The 21,998-nt window shown below is 50.5% G+C and overlaps 7 protein-coding genes across 7 annotated transcripts; 4 read left to right on the plus strand and 3 right to left on the minus strand.

Moving 5' to 3' along the window:
- Positions 1–1,314: 1,314 nt before the first annotated feature.
- On the plus strand, positions 1,315–5,051 carry ASPVEDRAFT_475624 (putative autophagy protein Atg13). The gene is made up of 3 exons (XM_040813816.1): positions 1,315–1,980; positions 2,035–2,133; positions 2,196–5,051. Exons 1-3 carry the CDS (start codon positions 1,765–1,767, stop codon positions 4,812–4,814), a joined length of 2,934 nt encoding a protein of 977 aa, XP_040664363.1. The 5' UTR covers positions 1,315–1,764; the 3' UTR covers positions 4,815–5,051.
- Positions 5,052–5,995: 944 nt separating this feature from the next.
- ASPVEDRAFT_125020 (WD repeat NOL10/ENP2 family protein) lies at positions 5,996–8,250 on the minus strand (the record flags this gene model as incomplete). Its single annotated transcript, XM_040806237.1, has 2 exons — positions 5,996–7,977; positions 8,034–8,250. 2 exons carry the CDS (start codon positions 8,248–8,250, stop codon positions 5,996–5,998), a joined length of 2,199 nt encoding a protein of 732 aa, XP_040664364.1.
- A 496-nt stretch (positions 8,251–8,746) lies between these two features.
- Positions 8,747–13,385, plus strand: ASPVEDRAFT_125586 (uncharacterized protein; the record flags this gene model as incomplete). The annotated part of the gene is made up of 6 exons (XM_040806283.1): positions 8,747–8,788; positions 8,841–9,129; positions 9,183–10,243; positions 10,319–11,999; positions 12,045–12,698; positions 12,748–13,385. 6 exons carry the CDS (start codon positions 8,747–8,749, stop codon positions 13,383–13,385), a joined length of 4,365 nt encoding a protein of 1,454 aa, XP_040664365.1.
- Positions 13,386–14,003: 618 nt separating this feature from the next.
- ASPVEDRAFT_104321 (pre-rRNA-processing TSR2 family protein) lies at positions 14,004–14,573 on the plus strand (the record flags this gene model as incomplete). The annotated part of the gene is made up of 1 exon (XM_040805589.1): positions 14,004–14,573. A coding segment is annotated over one exon (570 nt), but the record flags the coding sequence as incomplete, so codon positions are not given.
- Positions 14,574–14,869: 296 nt separating this feature from the next.
- On the minus strand, positions 14,870–17,054 carry ASPVEDRAFT_125317 (translation termination factor GTPase eRF3; the record flags this gene model as incomplete). The annotated part of the gene is made up of 2 exons (XM_040806262.1): positions 14,870–14,917; positions 14,976–17,054. 2 exons carry the CDS (start codon positions 17,052–17,054, stop codon positions 14,870–14,872), a joined length of 2,127 nt encoding a protein of 708 aa, XP_040664367.1.
- A 500-nt stretch (positions 17,055–17,554) lies between these two features.
- Positions 17,555–19,764, plus strand: ASPVEDRAFT_50276 (RanGTP-binding protein; the record flags this gene model as incomplete). The annotated part of the gene is made up of 5 exons (XM_040814284.1): positions 17,555–17,575; positions 17,639–17,670; positions 17,763–17,820; positions 18,007–18,041; positions 18,099–19,764. 5 exons carry the CDS (start codon positions 17,555–17,557, stop codon positions 19,762–19,764), a joined length of 1,812 nt encoding a protein of 603 aa, XP_040664368.1.
- Positions 19,765–20,251: 487 nt separating this feature from the next.
- On the minus strand, positions 20,252–21,556 carry ASPVEDRAFT_80245 (BSD domain-containing protein; the record flags this gene model as incomplete). The annotated part of the gene is made up of 2 exons (XM_040816832.1): positions 20,252–20,547; positions 20,620–21,556. 2 exons carry the CDS (start codon positions 21,554–21,556, stop codon positions 20,252–20,254), a joined length of 1,233 nt encoding a protein of 410 aa, XP_040664369.1.
- Positions 21,557–21,998: the final 442 nt, after the last annotated feature.

Raw genomic sequence — 21,998 nt, forward strand, 5'->3', positions numbered from 1 at the left:
CCGCACGAGGTTTGACCCTAATCCATCACTGGTTCTTATGTTGCGTCTTCGAGCTGGACAGTGGATGAGGATGAGGATGTCACTGACAGATTGGTAGACATGGGGGTGCATTGCTGCTAAAATATTTTAAGCGGCAGCTCCATACACGAGGTGGATTAAAAGCATATTATGCTTCTTATTGCATGCCATAAGTATTACTCTCTAGGACGTAAACTGCACCCTAAAACCATCATATACGGGGTATTAGCCAGCTCCGCCAACTTACTCCACAAATACACTATTGTTGTCTGGCGGCTTTGCTTATACTTATGTAGGCATGTTACCCAACCCTCCTCTTGCCGTTATTCACGTTTTGAGTCGTCTCCACCCAGTGCTTGCTGACTTCCAGATGTGGCCGAAGCCCTTCTCCACGCTGGGGCTTCAGAGCCGTGCTTGGCATCCATTACCGTATGATCTCCTGGATTGGGACAAGTTTGGTTACCTTTCTATAAGAATAGCAAGCAATGCCATCTATATTTCTGGAAATAGAGCAGTCCACGCTCATAAGAAGCGAATCAGGTGACTTCTCGCAAGCAAGCTTTAAGCAAAGAGAATTATTATGCCTCAGGCATCTGAAACCTTGCTGGCGGTACACCGTACACAGGGTACCTTGTAGAAAAAGATGGGGCTGCCACCGAATACTCAGGCAGATCTATTCTGGGGCGCGAGTCCGCCTTGGAGCTCCACCCTGGAGCAGGTTGTTGCAGATGAGGCGACCAGTCCGAGACTGGCGGGCTTCAAGTCTCAGGGACTTGCGAAATGATCTATGTCCAACGGCCACCGCTCCCATGCATGGGGCGGCGGGTTTGAGCCCCGGCCTCTGAGAGATAACCAGGAGTTGCAACGGACTGTCGACAGATAACGCAAGAAGCTGCACCTGACCCGCCTGCTACGGGAGGGTCGCCATCGATGGGGAGCCCTTCACCGCCTTCCCGAACCCTGTCTGAACCATCTCACCACCAACCGGCCTGATCGCGAATCGCCGCTTTATTTGGCGGAAGATACAAGCAGGGACTGGCAGGATCCAATGGACTGATCCGTGACTGATGCGAGAACATTAAAAATTGGTTGTTGGCGAGGCAGTTTCTTGTGCAGTGCCAGTTCGACGAGAAGAGAGCCTGACGCGAGGCACTTGACCAGGGCCGTCGAGTCACCGGCGTGCGTCACAGACCCTCTGCAGGCCTGGACTTAACTCACCTCTCTTCCTCTCCTCTTGGCTTGTCGTCCACTCTCCTCTCTCCTTCATACTCCCAACCTTTCTCCGCTCCTCTCTTCTTTCTTCCCTCTATCTATCAGTAGCTGTTCTGTCATCGCCGGGCTGATCATGACTCCTTGAATTGCTGATCCGTCCGGACCTGAGGACCTCGTCCCATTAACTGGAGCCGCTCAATGCGGAGAAACTACCGGGTTGTCTAGACCACCTTCACGAACATCTTGTTGCCTGAGCACAGCAAACAATGATACCGCTGCCTGGTACTTAGAGAGCTTTTGGACACCGTTTACTTTAGGCTCCTTTTGCTTGACTCACCTTTTGAGTTCTGCTTTGAACGTTCCGCCCGTCTCCACCATCTTGAGCCTCTTTTCCGTTCGTGAGCATGGCCGTCCAAAGTGGTTCCGTTGCCCGCCCATTTCCTTCCTGATTGAGATACAACCTATATCCCGGAAAACAACGCCCAAATACTATCATAGCGCCTATCTGGGGCTTATTTTCTCCGCGTGAGAGCCATGCATCAGCATCCACGGTCGCCCGCTCCTGCGGCGCCTACCTCTTCGCGGCCTCGCTCCCAGGATCAAGATCGCCGCTCCAATTCACCAGCCTTCGACCTCCCAACGCATCCGAATAGAGGGCTGGGAATTGAAACCGATAATGACTCCGCAGCTCAAGCCCAAAATTCACAACCTGGGCCGGAGGCTATTGGCAAAGTAAACCAGATCATCACGGTATGGGTCGACCCTTTGGGCAGCATCCCGAGACAATTTCTAACATGGCTGTAGAATTATCATACCAAGGCCGCTCTAATAATACTACATTCTCGCGTCGAGCTTCCCCCATCTTATCCCAAAAATTCCAATACGCCTCGGGTGAATCGCTGGGTATGTTCATGGTTTCCCACGTTTCGAAATGTTCTGAGCTGACACGTCCTTTACCTATATAGTTCAATGTCGAGTTAGAAGAGACAGATGCGCTTAAGGACCAGCTTGCGACTTGGAAAACATGCAATGCGACTGATAGTCGACCGCCCCCGATGATCATCGAGACATACTTGGATACGAAAGGGCTGACGAACAACCAAACCCTTGTTGCTTTGGACGAGAATGGGAAGCGTTGGGATGTTAAGGAATCGCTTGCTGCTTCCCAGAGCTCGCAGCCCGTGAAATCGCCGTCGTCCAGAACGGATGATGTGGTTCTGGAGCGATGGAGAGTAGAATTGGGCGATATGCCTGGTAGATTGCCTGCTGATCTTGGCTCCATTCTACCGACGGTGTACAAAAAGAGCATCATCCTCTTCCGCTCCCTCTTCACCTACTCGAAATTTCTCCCAACCTGGAAATTTATTAAGCGCAATGGCCGATTCCGAGCCAACCCTGCTTTACGGATCAAGTATCGGATACTGGCTGAGCAGTCCCCTCAGCAGTCCTCCATCCCGGATCACTTGACTGTTCCGCTCTTTGAGGGTGATACCAAAGTGGTTGATACATACAAATTTGGTGTCACGGAGTCCCCTGCTGGTCCGTTCTCTGTCCAAGTTACGTATAGGACAAGCTGCGATTTTCGAGTCGATGACTCGGAGGCGCTTTTGAGCTCCCGGTTTATGGGGGCTGATGATGAGATTTTCCAACCGTCGTTACCGTCTCGTGGCCTGGAAGCCAAAGGAATGAATCCTGAAGCTGGCTCGGCACCACTCGCAAGAAGAGCCGTCGAAGAGCCGGACCCAAGCCGAGCTTACGGCAGTATGTCGACTTTCCACCATGTAGGCCCGACTACTGGCGCGAGTCCAATCTCTGCACTTCGAGCTGCAAGAGAATCAGGCGCTTCATCGCCATCACCTCCTGCCTCGCCCAACCGAAAACCCACTACCGCCAAAGCTAGTCCGGCCGGACGCGCTGCTACCATCGCAAATGAAGCCAATGCCAACGTTGCGAGAAGACCATCCATATCTTTTCAACCTTTTAAAGCGCCCCCTTTGTCTGCGTCGCCGTCCCTGGTGGACACTCCCTTAGGAGTTTCACCTCGAACAACTGGACCTCATCGTCCTTCATTATCTGAATCAAGGAATATGCCATCCCCCTCCATGGCTGCATCCGCGCGTAAATCCCTCCAGTCAGCCCCAGAAAATGCTATTCCGTCTCCAAGTTCCGCATCCCCTCGCCCCGCCTCCATATCGAGATACAGCAGCGCTTTTAGTCACCGCCGTGGTAGGCCATCTTCAGGGAATATCAATAGGACTGAAGATGACAATTCTAGTGGTAGGGCCAGTGCAACATCCTCCGGCGCTCAGCCGGGCTCTGGACTACTCGCAGAGATCACTGGTACTAGTGCCGACTCTGTCCATGCGGACGATGAAAACATTTCGGAATTTTTGAAGATGCTCGATCTCAGAAAGGATTTATTGAACCCTTCGAGTCAAGCTGACGTGGATAATCTTGCTCGGAGAACAACAGCTCCCTCTGCCGCTTTAAGCCGTTTCCGGGGCATGCGAGACTCCAATGCGGCCCTTTCCGACTCCATGTCATCTTCATTGCTCCTGCACCGGTCTTCTAACGCCTCAAGCAAACAGCTTTCTGGGGTTCCTGGAATTGGTGGCACTTCTATCTCTACCGCCTCATCGCCTGGAGGGAAAGCGATCTCCCCTCATACGCCTCATACTCCTGCCATCCCTTCTAGGCTGAGTTCGAATAGCATAGTCGATAATAACCCATCGGCTAATACCCGATCTCGATTACACGGAGACAACGGCTCTCCACTAGAAGAGGATACTAGTGAGACGACGACTGAACGCATTCTTTCGACCGCTACTGCCATTCCCATTCCTACATCGCCCGCGTCGATTTTCCCTACTTCATTCCGCCGCTCGAGTTCTGCTGCCAACCGCCGAAGCAATACTGCAATGGACGACGATGAGATTTTCACCATGCGTAGTATAAGTCTCGGGGCCGAGGAGCCGTCCCACACCACATTAAGGACGCTGCAACGGCAACACGAATACGAAAATCCTGTCACAGATATAGCGCCGTCCGGGTCTGGACCACGTTCTGGTGGTGGTGATGATGCAACTGTGTTTCGAAATCCCCCACTGCGGGAGTCAGGCGCTCATCGAGGTGCTTCGGCCCTGGGCCCGACAGTTGGGTCATCACCGTCTTCCAACCACCCCCTACACCAACAACGATTTAACCATTCCCGCGGTCGAGGGTTCTCCGGTGGCCCTCATTCTCTCAGTTCTGGATCCAGCAGCGTCGCGCGTGGGGCAGTTATGCCTCCTTACCTCTCCGAACGGGAGTCTGAGCGTGATGCCAATGCGAGTGGAGGTAACAGCGTTACGGAAGATCGCCGAGCAGCTATGCACCGATTTAACCCTGGTCGTCAAAACCCACCGCAGTCCAATCAGCCCGAAGATGACGAGCCTTTGTTATTCGCCATGAGTGATTTTGGGGTTTCTCGACGAAGCGTCGAAGAAGGCCGGCAGGGTAATCACGGACCCGATTCGAGTGGGGACACCGGGACCCCCAGACCAGGCAGTGGAAGACGAGGGGGGCACGCCTTCCAATGGCCTTGACTACATCCGTCCTATTAACTATTTTTGCCGTTCCGTCGGTAGCATTCCTCTTTCATTCACGCTTCTGCATATTTCTAACCTGAATTTGGCTACACACATCTTTTTCGTTTGCTCATATACACCCTGATGTTTTGGTTTTTCTATTATTATTATTGTTTTTGTTTTTGAGCCCTTTATGCAGGACGGGACTCATAGATTGATCTGCTAGCGATTGGCAACAACATAGAGAACGATGAGAAATCCCTCAAGGGATCGATTTGGCTCTATTCTTTTATTAGTCTTCTATTTATTTTTCTCACAATGTTCCTTTGTGTTTTGGCGACTTTTGGGTCCAGGCTGGCAGGTTTCTTATGTTTGGATGCACATAGTGCTGGTTGTTGGTTTTTTACGTGTTCTTGGAAACCTTGTCCCAACTTTTGAAATGTTGCTGAACGAGTGTTACCCATAAGCTGATTTCTTGGACTTTTGATGCCATGGCCGGCGTTGGATGTGAATTTTGCTTCATAGATGTTGGATCACGGCACAGAATACATGGTGTTTTTTGTTCTGCAAACCACAAGTCATACTTAATTTTCAATTCATTTGCTCTGACAAAGTCACAAAGTGTGCGATTACTTGAAGTTGGGAAAATAACCCTATTAGTCCAAACAAATCATGATATTTTCCCCTCTACCCTTTTGTCAATTACCAACTCCAGACCAAACGCTAAACATATAAAAGAAGTATATCCAGGCACATGGCGCAGTCTAGGGTACATGCTATTGCTGAACAACGTTTTGAAAGCACAGCTATACAAGATTCCAATTTTCGATGCTAATCGACCAAGACTGAATCGGCCTTTATCCTATCCTCGTCCTACTCCAGTTACCACCGGTGTACTTTGGAAGAGTATTTTCCTCTCTCAATAGATAAATAATGACCGTTTGGCAGTCGGAATTGGCCGTTCGTATAGCCCCTTAACTCAAATGCCCCGAGAGAAGTAGAGTAATGTAGGGCGTAGAAACGCTAGGGTTTCAGCTGGGAACCGCCTCAGCTAAAATGACCAACGGGTGAATGAGGTTGTTGGTGTAGACAGTAGTGCTCTACCTTACACATAGACATGGCGTGACGCATGCTATAGAATGGGCGATAGGCAGATTGACCAAAGCCAGAACCAGGAAACGAAGTGCGGATATCTACGCTCACATTCTGCGGAATGCGTTCCCTGATGCGCTTCGTCGCTGCTTCGCTTTATAGTCGGATGATGCAGTAGTTGGTTTAAAGGGCGCATCTCTCTGTTTCGAGGACTTGCCCCTGGGGTTGAATGTGAATTCTTGCTCTCCCACCACAGTAGCGCGCCGGGTCGGCTTCTCCTTAGTGCGCATATTCTGTGCTCGTGAACCGAAGGAACGCTCGCGAGTTGAATTGGCGGCTGTGGAGGAGGATATTTGCATTTGGGGCTGGCGACGGTTGTTGTTGTTGTTGTTGTTGGTTTGTCTCGCGGGCTTTTGGGTGGAGGGTTTTCGTTTAGACGCTCGCTCAGGTTCACTCTCGGATTCAGACTCGGAGTTTGAGTCTGATGAGTTCGGGACCTCGTCAATAGCTTCTTGTTCGACGGCTGTGAGGCCGCGTTCTTTCCTAGCTGTGGGAGCGGGTTTGGGGACGCTGCCTGAATTACGGAGAGAGAATTCTTGGGAGTTCTCGTCGATGGCAAAATCTTGGTCTTCGAAGAGCTTAGCGAAACGGCTGTCGCTGAGGACGTTGGTGCCGGGTGCGTTCTTTGTGGCTTCAGCGTCAGCGTCGGCATCAACATCTTCCATGGGCTCATCGCCTCCTTGCTCCAAGACGCGCTTGGCTTTCCGGCGCTCGTTCTTCTCTTCCATCTCCATGAGTCTCTCGGCGAGTTTCTTGTTAACCTTAACGGATGCCTTCTTTTTGCCTCGGATTCTGCTTTCACGTTCTTTGTCGATCTTCTCCTTGATTCTTTTCGCACGTTCTTCCTCCCAAATGTACGGGTTGGTGATCAATCTAGCTTCCTCGTACAAGCGTTGAGCAACAAAGTATCCGTGCATATAGGGTCGCAGCAAGTTGGTGCGCCCAATCAAATGTTCTAAGCTCAAGGTTCGCAGTTGCTGTAACGTCAAGAACTTAAAGTTATCGTAAACGGAGCCGGCTTGGCTAGCGTTGAATGCGCTCGGGTCGTTGGGATCCTCAGCCATTTCCTCAACCAAGTTGTCCAAGAATGAGCACCATTTCGGGGCAGGGCCAAGCTGGGGAATGAAGAATGAATGTTGTTGTCGTCCTTCGTTAGCCGTAAGGATCATTCCACTATCTTTGCACCAAGCAACTGAGTTAATGTCGACGGCGGGTTCGACGGAAGTCCAAGGAGTGCCATCCCGGGGGTCCCAGATCTTTATTATCTTCTTATCTGATGACATGATCTTGGGTTCCATGGTCTGCTCTCGTGACGTTGAAGATGGTAGTAGGAATTTTAGTGTGTGAATAGGGAAGCCATATCCTTGGTCTTTCTTGAGCAGGGGCATGGGTGAGCGGAGATCATAGAGGTGGATAAGTCCATTTGAGGAGCCAGTAGCAAGTGTTAACCCTGCACGGTGAAATTCCAGGGCTGTGATTTCGTTTCTGGGTTCATCAGGTCCGACTTGAGTTGGAGGCAATAGCACCCCAGCCCGTCCCTTAGCTCGCGGGTCCCAAAGCTCGACTGTACCTAATGTGGTACCAAAAGCAAGTAGACCATGGCTTTCCTCGGCAATAGCCGCTGTATTAACGGCACCGGTATTTATGCCGCCTTGCAACGCTCCCCCACCCGCCGAAGTGAAATCGTCACCTCCGACATCAACCTCAAAGCTGCGCATATAACGACCCAATTCTAGGTTAAGACGAAAGACTTCACCAAGCCCATCGCCATTCACACCAACGGCCGGAACAAGCGCTTCAGTGGATACTCTGTCGTAAATGAGGTCGCGGCCATATCGCGGGAGCCTCGTCTTGTAATGGCACCCAGAAGGTGTATGGAACTCGAGCGATCGATCAGACTGAAGGTGAATGGATTTTGAGTAATCGGAAGAAAGCAACTGGAATGTTGTATTGAGCGCGTCTGTGTGGCGGGTCCAGGAAAGTGATAGCTGGGGAAGATGGTGCGTGTGAATTTGAGGTTTGTAAGTTCCTAGTAAAAACCACAAAGTCAGTTGCGAAGTCCACCATTTACATGGAAAATCTCACCTGTGCTCATGACCCATTCGCCATCCTCACTAGCTCGGATGCACTGGCTTGCCTCCTCAAACTCGAAATCCTGAAGCAGTTCGATTCGATTCGCATACTCTGGATCGTTCTTGAGACTGCGTTTTCGCCGTCTCGCAAGCCATTCTGGTAGGGGACGGGCTGTATTTGAGCCCGATATCGTGTACACGGGGACTTCCGATTGATTCGAGAGCTTCATGTTGGCTATAATACCCCTCAAGTGCGCAAAGACCGAGCGGCTGAAGGACTGGCAATTTTATCTCTTATTTTTTTTTCCCTTGATTATCGATAAAAGCGGGCACGTGACCAATCAGATATCGCCGACCCATGATTGGCTACTCCGGCCACGCCGTGGAACCTCCGTATTCCTTCAAGTCCATGCTGCGAACTCGCCGCAACTTCCGGTGCTTGACATGCTGGTAACGTCGCTCCTTCCATCGCGCACCTCTATTCGCCTCGCTATGTCTCTGTTCTAACGGACACAGTGCTATTTGGCCCTCGATTTTTCTCACAGGGGAATGGTTTCTTGCAGTTCGCCTTGTTTTTGACCGTCACCTTGATCAACATCCAAATGCGATGGGTTGCGAGTTGAGAGACTGCTTTCGGTTCGGCTTCCTTTGGAAATGAAGTTATCTTCGGTCTTTACAGCTTCACTAGCTATTCACCTTGGTCCGCCCTGGGACAGCAGCTAAATCATGGAATTTCCCGGAGGATCCATCACCAACATACGCGTCATTGTAGGTACCGTGCCTACCCGGTGATTGCTTCAGCTCTAATGCGCGACTGCAGGATGGATTCTCCAACGTCTACTGGAGGATATATACTGAGGATACTAGCAGCACTCATCCCGCTAGCGATGGCCCGAGCAACGGCCGTACGGTCTTGAAGCATATTAGCCGCCTCAAGGAGCTCGAGCTTCGGCTAAGAAGTCAAGGTAGCTTGGTCCTGAGTTACCCGAGACGCCTTGGTCTTCTTATATTCTCCGCCACCCCGGACTTTGAGCACCTTTCGCCAACACTTTTGAGCGAGAGAGGAGATGATTCAAGCCGGCTTCTAGTTGGCTCTACCATTCTCAAAGGTTGGTTAATCTAGAACCCATTGTAACATGGCAGTATATTCACATAGAATTAGTTTGGACATCCGGGAGTGTGTCTTCCGGGGACCTGGCAAAAAGTCATCGGTCTGATTTCCAGACCGCAAGCGCCAATTCCCCCGCGCCCTCCCAACGGCTGCAAGGCAGTTCTGTACAACCTAGGCGGGTGGATAACTCTGGTGGATCAGCGGCCATTTACGCCTCGTTTATTTCAGCTGTCACCGCCGCATTTAGCCTTCAGATAGTTCGACAGAACAACGCTATACCCCTCGGGCCGCGAACACTCTTTAACACCGTGGAGAGCGACCTCAACGAGGGTCAGGGTGCTGTCAACGATGAACCTTCTTCCGTGCCAGCCCTGACCACCCTCCAAGCCCAGCTGACATCGGTGGGGAAATTAACAATTGCCTTTCAGACTGTAGTACAGACTGGCTTGACGCGGCTCAATAAACCAGGAGAAAACAGCTTGGAAGCTGCGCCTGGGACTGATCTTTGGTTAGCCCCTACTGGTTCGATCGCAAGACTGGTGGCGGCTCATCCAGAGGATATAAACAACAAGCTTTCTTTTTCTGCTTCAGAAGATGCTGGACAGTGGAAACAGAATGTTTTGGAATGGCTCGGGTACTTTGGCCTGCCAATCGACGCGGTGACTGGAGAAGGCTGGGTTGAGGTTGAGGTTTGGGAACCGTTTTATTCCAAACTATCCGGAGAAGCACGTGTGAAGCAAGAGGGTCACTCGCTTCCTCTGAAGCGTATACTATGGCCCGCCGCCTATTGCTTTCGACGGACAAAGTCAACCCAACTTGAAGCACCTGAGAAAACCGAAGTAAATCCACCGTTTTTCTGTGATCCGCTGGATTTCGCGGAGGACTGGTACACTAAGGAGATACCCAAAACTGCTGAGACGGATTTAGAGTTACCCTCTGAAGGTCCAGAACGACAAATAAGCAACCAGGACACTCTATCACCCGGCTTTGCCAGCCTCCCAGAAGGGATTGAAAGTCTATCCAGAGCATCGCTATATCCTGAAATGCAGAGTGCGAGCCTCGTATACCCCACGCCACCAGATGGGACTGCTGGCGTAGGAGTCAACCCTACAGTGTCGTCAGACGTATTCGCCGAGGATTTAGATTATGGCCCACCCCTGCTCCAAAGTCAAACGAAACTAAAACAGAATATCCGATCTACTTCAAAAAGTGGCGTGGATCCGGACGTGACTATGGAATTTGGCCCGGCTGCAGGCCTTGGGGTCGGATCTGGTCTTTACGATACCAACGAGGATGATGACTTATTTGGAGACATGAACGAGAGGGACTTTGGCACGAAGGGAATCACGGATGCGGATTTCAGCTTTTTCGATGACGATGGCTTCGACCACCCGGGGAAGGGTTCCAATATAGGCCATAGGCAGGAAAGCCCTGATTTTGTTGATCCAGCCAAACCAAGTGCTGTGGTTGAACTTTCAGAACCCATCGCACCCTCGCCTAACAGCGCCCCAATTGACGTGAAGGGTGTCACTGAAGAAAGTCCCGAGCAAACACATGATCTGCCGCGACATGACCCTATTCCTGAAAGTAACGCGCCCATGTCATCCCCTCATTATGGCCAAATGCAAACTATCAGTCCCCCTCTCAGTCCTGTGGAGGTTAAACGGATTCTTTTCCCAGACTCGAGCAGTAGCAACCAGCTTGTTGCTAAAAGCACTCATGTTCCAAGTCATTACAGCCCGGTTGCGTTTAAAAACAATGGATCTTCTTGGGATCAAAAATATGGCGCGGACGGCAAGTTCTCTTTCGTGGGCCCAGGTACAGCATTCACTCAGGACCCCTACACCTCGACAGAAGGCATCCCTACAATTGGCCTACCGCGCCGAAAAAGTAATGTCAAGGCGCTTACCCTCCCAAAAGCGCCTGGCGGCGATGAACCCGCGCCGAACGAGATGGAGTCATCAAGTCCTGATTCGAGCAGTGAGACGGGCGAGAGTGATAATGATGGCCTGGAGAGCAATATACTGCCCACAACTCTTGCAACGCTTAAACGAAAGCGCGCCCGTTCTAGTCCTGGAAATTCTCCGATAATCTCTTCGGACAAGGCCCTCAATGGCCTTCAGGGAATAAGTAAATCCGAGGATTCTGTCTTTCTCGGAAACTTCCTCTCAACATTTTCTGATTGGTCAATCGCTGGGTTTTTCTCATTATCCGAAAACCAGGTCTTCCCATCACTTGCACCGCAGGAGGCGCAGGTTCAAGTTGCTCAGATTTTAGTTGACCAAATCACCCAGTCATCGTTAGATCATAAACTCGATGGCGAGTTTGGCGTTTCTTGTCTCGACAATCAAGCCTTCAGCCACCGAGAGCTGCTGGCGGTCTCCGAATACCTGGGAAGCTTTGACAGACTTGACTTGAATGCCTTTGTGTCACTAGAAGAGCAAATTCCCTTCTCCCCTGATGCATCAAGCGGCCTTACTCCTCGGAAAAATTCTCAAAGAAAGGAACCTGGCAAAGGGTCTATCACAAGGCTGCCACTACCACACTTACGTGTGCGACGCGGCAAAAGCTTTTTGGAAACATTGCCCCCGGCAATATCATTTTGGGAAACGTTCGACCTCGAGCCCGCTCATGGACCTAAGGATATTACTGCATATTGCATACATCCACATATCATGACAAGAGCAGCCGATACGTTTCTAGAGCGGCTGGGTCTTCTCTACACTAGCTGCAATCTTGGCAGCCATTCTAGAGGGGATTGTTCTGGCAGCTTTAGCAATGGCTTAGCTGAATGGGCCGTCAATCCGTCAAAGCGGACCAACTATCCATCTATGATGCTACAGCTAAAGGGAATATGTGGAGATCTCGGTAAGCCCATACTTTACTCGTTGATTAACTCTACTAATGTCATAGCAGGAACTGCTCTTTTAGAGAGCCCACCATCGAAGGAAAACATTATTATCTATATTATAAATCCGTTTTCGCATGCTGCATCTCTAGTCGACATATGTGCTGCGTTCTGGTGTCTACTGCAAACCTACTTTGCCAACGAAGACAAGCAGCAATCGAAGCCACTTAACGAGGTTCTGTTGCAGGTCATTCCTATGGATTTTGTCATGTCGGCAGAGTCATTGGTTGTACCACCCCAAACAGACTATCTGAACCTGGCAATGGAGGTTTACAGTCGATGCTCCACAGGTCAAATCCAATCGAGCCTTATGGACTGTGCGCCGCCTGTGATGCTGGCGGAGACTCTTCCGCAGTCGATTGGGTTCAAGCTCGCTTCTGAATCTTCACCCCCAATGCAGGAAGGGAAGTGCCTTCATGTTGCTTGTTCGAGAAGTCGGGACCAACGATGGATGTCTGTGGCGTGGTCGGACAATTCCGGAGCCCTTCAACGGACGATGTCCTACTGCATTCGTTTTCGGAATTCTACAACCTCCCGAGCTCTCCCAGCTGTGCGTAGCGAAATTTGGGCAGCAACAAAAGACATAATGGACAAGAGCCAAGCACGCTGGAGGGTTATTCTTGTGAATACTGAGAATGTGGACCAGGACGAACATGATAGTAAGGGTTACCCATTGAATTATTGTTGATACTGGGCTAACATTCCTAGCGTGGCTGGGCCTCGCCGAGCAGTACAACAAATCAAGGCCTGTGCCTGTGGAACTGACGATACTGAGTGTCAATACAGCCGCTGATCTCTCCCTGAGTCCTCCACGCTCCCCGATGCCAATGAGTGTCCTCAACCCACAGACTTCTTCAACGCCCATTGCTACACCACTTCCCAGTGGCTCCATCCTTTCGCCGGATCAAGTGGGAAATGCACCGACTCCTCCAAGTGGTGCCAATGCCCCAGCAAACGCGCCCACCCCAACAGACCCACTTTTTGAATCCGAGCCCGAATCTCTACTTACGGACATTTGTGACGAATCTTGGAGTGTGGTACTATCGCATCGTCTGAATGGCACCTTGCACCTGACTGAATATCGCCCCGCATTAGCTAGTGGATATCTTCTACGCCGAAAGGGTCCCACTGATGCAGATGGGGCATTTAGCATGAACGTCAATCTCTTGTTTACACAGCGATCTTCATACTCACATGAAAACACCCTTCGCGAGATTATAGGGCTATATCGTGACCTGGCGACCCTTGCACGAATACGAGGCACGCGGATTGTTCAAACCGGCACATTACCTTGGCATATTGCTACCGCAGTGCGCGCTCAAGAAATATTGAGCTATGTCCTGTGACTATGCACTCTATGCGACTTTGCTTTTCGCTTTACTGGCTGGATACATGGCGTTTGGATTAGGTGGATCTTCTATTTCTTTTTGGGGTTACTGCACATAGGATGCGCTAGGCCATCATATAAGGTTTTGGGAAGCTTTTTGTCATGATATTATACCCGTTGCATACACCGATAACTAAGCACACTTGAATTTCCACTTATTATCTCGTCGGTTTTGTAGAATAGGGGGTCGGTCACCTGACCAGAGCTTATCATATCTAATCTATTGCTGTCGATAAAGGCGGAAAAAATATTCGGGATCACAATAATTGAACTGCTACCCCTCATTATTCTCGCGATACTGCTGTCCTAATCTTCAATTCTTGACATCGTTTCCAGTCAATTGAGAAAACCGTGAACCATATTTTACTAGAAAGTTGCCTCGCAACGACCGCGTTCTACTCAACCTCCACTTGTACATATATATCAACTACTTTGTGATAACCACTCCCAAAGTTCAGGACGGTTCTACGCAACAAAGACACTGATAGTGTACCTCACGCAAGAAGACGAACTGATCGAAACATACCTACTCAATAAATCATCCTCAATGTCTCAACAACAACCACCGGCCACCACCACCCCACTACCAGCCGACCAACCAGCCTCCTCCTATCTCGATCTCGGCATCACCCTCGCAATCAACGCCTGGCCATCCCTCACCCTCGCCGTAACAAACAACTGGGGCGGCCCCACCTCCTCTGACAAGCGCGACTGGCTCTGCGGCGCAATATCCGAGATGATTGCCGAGCGACCAGAGACAGATGCCGAGGACCTTGAGGACGTACTGATACAGGTGATGAATGATGAGTTCGATGTCTTTGTGGACGATGAGAGTGCCGGGCAGGTGGCGGGTCGGATTATGGAGATTCGGGTGATGGTGGAGAGAGGCGAGTTTGGCGCCGTTAAAGAGATGTGGGAGGAATGGGAGAGGAAGAGAGCACAGAAAGGGAACGGGGCTGCTGTGGTGGGGTTCCAGAGAGGAGAAGATCAAGAAAATGAGACCGACGACGATGTAGATGATGATAGGGAAGAAGGGGATGTTGATATGGGGGAAGCACCTGCCTTGGTGAGGGCACCCAGGGAGAGGGCTGAGCCTGAGATTGATGAAGATGGGTTTACCAAGGTGGTTGGCAAGAAGAAGAGGTGAATCAGTGACGAATGGTTAGCTTAGACAGGCTTTATGATATTCCCCAGATAGACGAGTCTTGCATGGAATGACATTTATTTGATGATTTTGTGGACTACCTTACGACCAAAATGGCGAAGGAAGACTTTTCATTTCCAGCAAAAAGTAAATCATACGTAAATCTATAGAAAAAGAACCGAATAAAATTCGTCATCATCAACGAGTCTAAAGCCTCGTCCGAGTCATCGCTTGGAAGATGCTTCAACTGCCGCCCAGCAACACCATCATGAACATGAATGCCGCTCCGAGAAAACCGTTTAGTTTTCAATAAGCTTGGTAATCATACCAATGGCAATGGTTTGTCCCTAGAGTGAAAATAGTTAGCTTGCTGATAACTTTAATATATGCAACAAGACAGCTTACCTGGTCACGGAGGGTGAACCGTCCCATTTGATTGTAATCTTCGAATCGTTCAACACAAACGGCACCCGCAGTGCTGGTGACTTCAATGCGTGCAATAATCATTTGACCTTTGTTAGCGAATGGCGGGGGACGCTTGCTCTTTCGTCCAGTGCCGGGCTCGAGCTTATGTAGCAGAGCTGCAACAGTCACTTCTTCTACAGCTGAGTGTACGTGCATAACGCAGTTGAAACCAGCCGTGAGAATATTCTTGAGATCGAGAATCCTGATTTTAGCCTCGAAGGCAGAGACACAGTGGACTAGACGCTTTGGCGAGCACATCACAAAACCAGGAAGGAGATCTTCTTCTTCAACGCCTCGAAGGCGCATACGTACTTGATCACCGCAAGTGGCCGTTGGAATCTCATCTTCAGTCTCACCATAGAGAGCTGTAATCTCGATCTTTGTGCGGTTAGGCATGATAATGCAGTTTTGGTTCTTCTTGACGACACCGGCTTCAATACGACCTTCAACCATGGTGCCCATATCTCGATATTTGGCGCTGACTGGCATCATGAAAGGTGCGTTAAGGTTACGCTCGGGCATTTTCATGTCTGTGAGGTATTCGATGAGCGAAGGGCCGCTGTACCAAGGGCAAAGGTCACTAGGAACACGATCCTTGACACCTAGAGTCCGCTGAGCGGAAATGGGCATGAAAGTAAGATCGTCCTTCTTGTAGCCAAGAGCTTCCAAGAATTTTGAAACCTTGACTGTGCACTCTTCGAAACGTGCCTTGCTCCATTCAACTGTTGGGTCATCCATCTTGTTGACTGCAACAACCAGCTTCCTCACGCCAGTATTCCTTGCTAGGAGGGCATGCTCCCGGGTTTGGCCACCTTTTTCGAAACCAGTTTCGTATTCACCCTTTCGCGCAGAGATCACGAGAACACCGACATCAGCCTGGGAAGCTCCGCCAATCATATGGTGTACATAGGACTTGTGGCCAGGGGCGTCGAGAATAGAGAAACGTCTTTCGACAACACCATCGGGTGTTGGGACATCGACCTTGAAGTGAGCGCGGCCCACCTCGACAGTCTTTCCCTTGGCTCGTTCTTCATTGGTCAGATCCAGAGCCCAAGAGAGATACCAGGTCTCTCGACCAGCTTCCTTCGCATCTCTCCTGTACTTTTCCAGTGTTCGCTCGTCAACCATTCCGGTAACGTAAAGAATAGAACCACCGAGAGTGGACTTTCCAGCATCGACGTGGCCAATGAACACAATGTTCACGTGTTCCTTCTTTTCACCATAAATTTCCTTCAATGTCTGCTCATCAACATCGGCGGCTTGTTCCATCGCGACAGCGTTTGCATCACGCTTCTCCTTGGCACTCTCGCCTCGGGAGGGACTCGACCGCCCAGGGCTGCCCCGCCCTGACGGAGTGGGGGATGATTTGCCACTAGAAGCTGCTTTTTGTTCCGCCTTCTTTTCTGTCTTATCGATGGCCTTGGTGGCTGCTACCTTAGAAGCAGCCTCGACAGCCGCGGGGCCCTTGGCTTCGCCAAGAGATCCTGAGTCGGATGAGGGGGTGTTTGATGCCGGCGTGGGGGTACCGATAGAGAGGACTTTCGTTTTCGGAGCTGCGGGGGAGTTGCTGGCGCCGCCGATACTCAAAACTTTGGCCTTGGGGACAGTCGTGTTTGCGGCAGCGGGTTTTGGTGCGGGTTGGGCGGGAGCAGCGGCGGGAGCGGCCTGGCGAGGCTGCTGAGCGAATTGCTGCTGTTGTTGGTAGCCACCATAGCCCTGGTTGTAAACCTGATTGTAACCGCCAGGTTGCTGGCCGTATGCGCCATACTGGCCGTAGGCTTGTTGGTCATATCCGCTGTAGGCTTGTTGCTGGCCGTACTGACCATACTGGGGGAAGCCGCCGTATTGTCGAAACTGCTGTCCAGGGACGAAAGCCGTTGCTCCTGGCTGGAAAGAGGCAACACCGGGGTGGAAAGAAGGAGCTTGAGCCTGGGGGCGCGATTGTGCGTTGTTCAGGTTCACGCCTTCGGTCTGCCTGGAGAGTTCATCTTCCCAGGAATCGGGGGTCTGGTTAGCCATGCTCGAAACGTCAAGATGTTTAACAAGGCAAGCGCTCGAACTGGACAGCAAAAACGGGGGAGAAAGAGGGTATAAATAATGAGCCTTAAAAGAGGATGGAGGAGGGGTGTTTCCCAAGCAAGTTTAGTGAGGCTGCGGATTTTGCACGGATGACTCAGCTGCATGTCTTCCCCGCCTTACGCAGGACAGTGCTATTGCGGCGTTGAAAGAACATTCTATGCGGCTTTTGGCCCAATATACGCCTAATTACGGGGCGCTCTAGAGCTTGCGCCATCCAGTTGCAGATAGTGGTTATTTCATCTGACATTAAATGACTCAGTGGTACCTGATCGGTTTAAGGCATAAATGTGAATGTGCACTAGCCACAGTGGCTTGTTATCGATAAGGTTCAGGGGCCGCCACAGCTAACATCCCACTCGAGAAACATCTTTGTCCCTTAACATTCTCCTAGCATCTTGAAGTATGGTGGATTCAAATATTAACCAGTCCGTAATACCAGTATGGACACATTTTTAACCCGCGTAAGTTTGTCCCTCTGTGTCATAGAAAGACATGCAAGGAGCCGGAGCTAACTTGCTTTACAGCTGACGCAGCAGGCAATGAACTATGCGATTCGGTATATACACTTCTTTTTTTGTTGCTTTGGCATGCCTCATATTTTTCAGGTTATACGGGATATGAATATACGCTGACACTTCGTGCCAATAGCTCTGGTATCGCTATCACAGCTAGCTACGCAATCCGCCAGTCATCGAGATTACTACAAGTGGGTGGAAACGCTTAGCCCGTGCTTGTATCTGAGAATACCAGCTAAACATGTTAACTCAACTAGAATGTTGAGAAAAGTGCCGAACGAGATGAGCTTCTTGCACTTCAGCAACGTCTCGAAAGCAAGATCCAAGTTAGTTCGCTATCCGTCTTCTATGGAATTTGTGACTGATGATGGTAACAGGTCATCTCGCCAGCAATTGACATGATCGAGTTGATGTGAGTGGCAAGATGGCTTGCACATTTATATAGTTTGCTTATCACTAACTTATCCAGTGCTGCACGTGGAAATACATCTCTAGAGTCTGCGGTTTCCCTCACTAAGTCCCTCCGACTGGATATCCAGTCACTAGGCCAGCGGCTAGCTACTGCGGCTCAATCTGAAGAGCAGATTCAGAAAGGGGGAAAGTCTCCTCGAGACTTTTCGAGAAGCAAAGAACTGATCATTCTTATCATCCAAGATATAAAGAGGCTTCTAGTTCGAATCGAAGATGCGGTCCCGCTTATGAATTTAGCTATCACGACTTCAGGGGCGAAGCTGTCCACTAACCTTCCCTCAACAATATCGCCTTCCAGATTGCTACAGGCGAGCACATTTCTCACTGCCGGAGACACGCAGTACTCCATTTCCCCATCACAAGCAGTTCAAATTGGCCCTACTTTCACCATCTCAGTGTACATGCTTTTTGCGAGTCATCTACGTCCTCCCGACGAAGAAAGTATTCGCGAAACGACATGGAAGGAAGTCATGCATAAGGCCCGCTTGAAATTACGGCGAGTCCCGATGGATATGGCAATCCTTCCAGAAAATCGGCCGCCGATGCTGCAACTTCCTGCAGAGGGGCGAGTCGATGAATATGCCTATCAAATTTTGGTGGTAGAGGACCTAGATGATGGCAGGGTCCATACATTCAATGAAAATGATCCTCAGCCTCAGAGTTATGAAGAGATCGACACTGCAGGGATTCGTGACATTATACCCATCCATCAGATCTCGAAAATATTTTACGCGGACACTGGCAAGATTCTTAATATCAGCACCGAAGGCGAAGCAAATAATCCGGTCCTCTTGTTGAAGCGAGACGTGAATGCCATTCCACCGCGACGTATGATTGAACGAGATATGGCTGGCTCTGACGCTGCAAATGAACCAAATCTTGACGAAGTGGACGAAGTGCAGGCGCAATTGGATGCTCAGTTGATCGGATCCAGCTCAACCTCCCCATGCCCTAGCTTCCATGAAAACTCCATCCCCGAGGAGTGGAGATTGCCCAAAGGTCTTGATCCGGAATGGATTGCCTTGGAGGTTTACAACGAGGATGATGAGTTAGAAACAGAGTCAGATGAGGAAGACTCAAGGTCCCCCGACTCTAGGAAAATGGCACAGCTCTCCATAAACCCAGACAGCAAATCTCCCCACACATCCTCCCCGCAGCCAGATAAGTCTCAAGGCACGAATACAGTCTCAAACCCTCTCTTCAATAATATCCGTACTTCTCTCTCACTCCTCGAAACACTTCTGCGCCTGACATCCCTCCAACAATTCCAACAACTATCACATTTATCAATCAGTGATGAACTACTCAACTTCTTCTTAGAAGAGTCTGCAACCACCGGTGCCGGAGGAGACGAGCAATATCGCCAACGGCTCCGGGCTGATGCAAGGCGAAGGGTAGGCTGGGACCCATATGATGAAAGCCCAGTAAAGCGACGAGGCGAAGAGTATCAATCCACTGGAATGCCGGAAGGTGCCTCAATCGGGTACTCTCGAGAGACGAGCGAGGCCCCCTATACACCCACGGAGAGGATTCGGGGATATCAGCTTCGCTCGAGGGAGGGCACACCGGAAACTCCTTCACAAGTGAGACGGTCTGTTCCGAGAACGAGTGATTTGAGGCCGAATAATGGAACGCGAGGCTCCCCAGTACGTACAGACGAGTAGCAGAGAGGATGATCGCCTCTTGGCCTCTAGTTTATTTCCTTTGCTCTAGGAGTATTCTCGAAGTGTGATAGAGGATCCCTGGCCTAGTATTGGTCTCGAAATTCAAATTACTATAGATTTGCTGCCATCAGCATATTTATGGAAGGCCAACTCTCGAGCTTTTCAGGCATGCTTGGTAGTGTAGTGTATATTCAAAGTGAGCAATCAGACCTACTATCAAATGACATCGCTAAGTAGAGAAAGAACATGGTAAAGCACCAATAACGAACGAGGGGACCCTAGAACGCCTTATTTAAACAGAGAAAGGAGCAAAAAAGCTGACACCTAGCCCAACTCCTTGTGTCTCGCCTAGTTGCATCTCTCGGACCATCCAGTGGCCGGAGTAGACATAAGTAAATCGTGACCGAACACATCGATGTTACCTAGCGCTGGCAGTAAACGCATACTGGCCTTCACGGAAGGTTCGAGGGTATAGAAAATCAGACTCCTACTCCCAATCATCATCGCTGTCATCGTCCTTGGATTTCTCCTTAGGGCTAGCGGGAGTTCGACTAGTCGCACCACTGACGAGGTCATAGCTGGACTCGCTGTCGGGTTGCGATCCCTGGTCATTCGATCGGCGGGGTTCGTTGGGTTTTAGGGTATTGGATTCTGTAGAGGCTGGAGGGGCAACGTCCTTGTTAGGTTTGGTCTTGTCCGAGACCTGAGGCGTCGAAGGGGAGTCGGTATCATCGTCAGAGTCATCATCCCAACCAACTTCTTCCTCCTCCTCGGCGTTGGCACCTGTAAAGATGAGAGAATAACGTTAGCGGAGGGAAATCTTAAGTAATGGTCTTGGAAAGTGCGTGACTATACCCTTGAGTAGCTCCTTCCTCTTCTGCTCCTCGGTTTCGATAACAAGACGGAGGAAATAATACCGAGACCAGAAATCCGCGTACTGCACCTTCTCCGGAACAAGCTTCTCCATTGCGGTGCGCAACTCAGGGTACTTTTCCAGATCCGCAGCAATAGAGCCAGTTTTTTCGTCGATGTTGAATGATTTTTGGAACTCAGGCCACTTGTCACTAGCAGGATCCTTGAGGAAACTCTCGAGAGTCGTGTGGATGACATGAAGCTGAGCTTCAAAACGTGTAGCATGAATAACCCTCTTGCCTTCAGCATCTTTGCTCTCGAAAAGCATCTTCGAGCCCGACTCCTCCTCCGGGGGCACAATTGTAACAGCCTCTCGCAATTTCTGTGTAATATTCATTCCGAACCGCATAATCGCCTCGTCCGCAGCTTCCTCTGCCTTCTCAATCTCTTTCAGCCGCCGAGCCGCCTCCGCTTTGAAGCGAGTGAGAAAGCTCTCGCCAGCAGCAGCCTTCTGGTCACCGTCATATTTCTGTTGTTCTGGCTTCGAGGAATCTTCGGTGCTGGATTCAGTTGGTGTCAGGGAGCCGTCTGTTGTACCACGTTCAGTAGTGCCGAGCGCTGCGCCGAGTGATAGGCCCCTCGTTCGCCCAACAAGGCTGTCCTTGAGGTCGGAGAATCCCTTGACAGCTTCCTCGCTAGCCGCGGCGTATTCTTGTCGAGCGCCTTCATAGTAACTCTCTCCCTGCTTGCGGACGGTGCCCCAGATATCACCAAGGCGTGAGCCCCAGGGGCTTGCGGAAAAGGCGCGGAAAGTCTCCTGCAGCTCGGTGTTCAGGTCAACAGCCGGTTCGTTGGACTTGGACGCATCCTCCTGGGACCCTCCGTTTTTTGTTTGGTCGTTGGGGAAGAGATCTCCCTGGACGTGATCGTATATATCCATAGCTCCGTGTTGCTGTATGAGGGAGGGAAATGGTGGGTGTGACGAGTATCCATAATCGACAGCTTTCTTGGCACTCCGCAAGCGCCCTTTGTTTCCGGGTCTACGATGCGCCGATCGCCGACGACAAACAAGTACTATGCAAGAAGCATTGGGAATTACCGGGTGTTAATTGTTTCATAGTCGTCGTCAAGTATTTGAATCTAATGGTATATATGATCTGGGTATAATTATGTATCCGGTAAGCTGTACGGCTCGCCTACGCTGTCCTGGCTACTCATCCAGAACGGTACGGGAACACTCTCCATGACGCTGGACGTCAAGATTTGGCTTCTGGTCAACATTCCTCGGGGCGCAGAAACCTGGCCTGCTGTTCTCTGGTTATGAGCACGGTCTACCGCTTGTGAAGACTCAACTTGCACCACAGCATCTCTACCGCCAGGGT

This window comes from Aspergillus versicolor, assembly GCF_001890125.1.
Source record: "Aspergillus versicolor CBS 583.65 unplaced genomic scaffold ASPVEscaffold_2, whole genome shotgun sequence".
Lineage (NCBI taxonomy): Eukaryota > Fungi > Ascomycota > Eurotiomycetes > Eurotiales > Aspergillaceae > Aspergillus > Aspergillus versicolor.

What these genes read in the sequence shown, in the direction of transcription:
- ASPVEDRAFT_475624 (XM_040813816.1), top strand. Translation starts at nt 1,765, where the DNA reads ATGCATCAGCATCCACGGTCGCCCGCTCCTGCGGCGCCTACCTCTTCG. An exon ending in AAGTAAACCAGATCATCACG is followed by an intron (nt 1,981 to 2,034) that starts GTATGGGTCGAC and finishes ACATGGCTGTAG; the next exon opens with AATTATCATACCAAGGCCGC. An exon ending in CGCCTCGGGTGAATCGCTGG is followed by an intron (nt 2,134 to 2,195) that starts GTATGTTCATGG and finishes TTACCTATATAG; the next exon opens with TTCAATGTCGAGTTAGAAGA.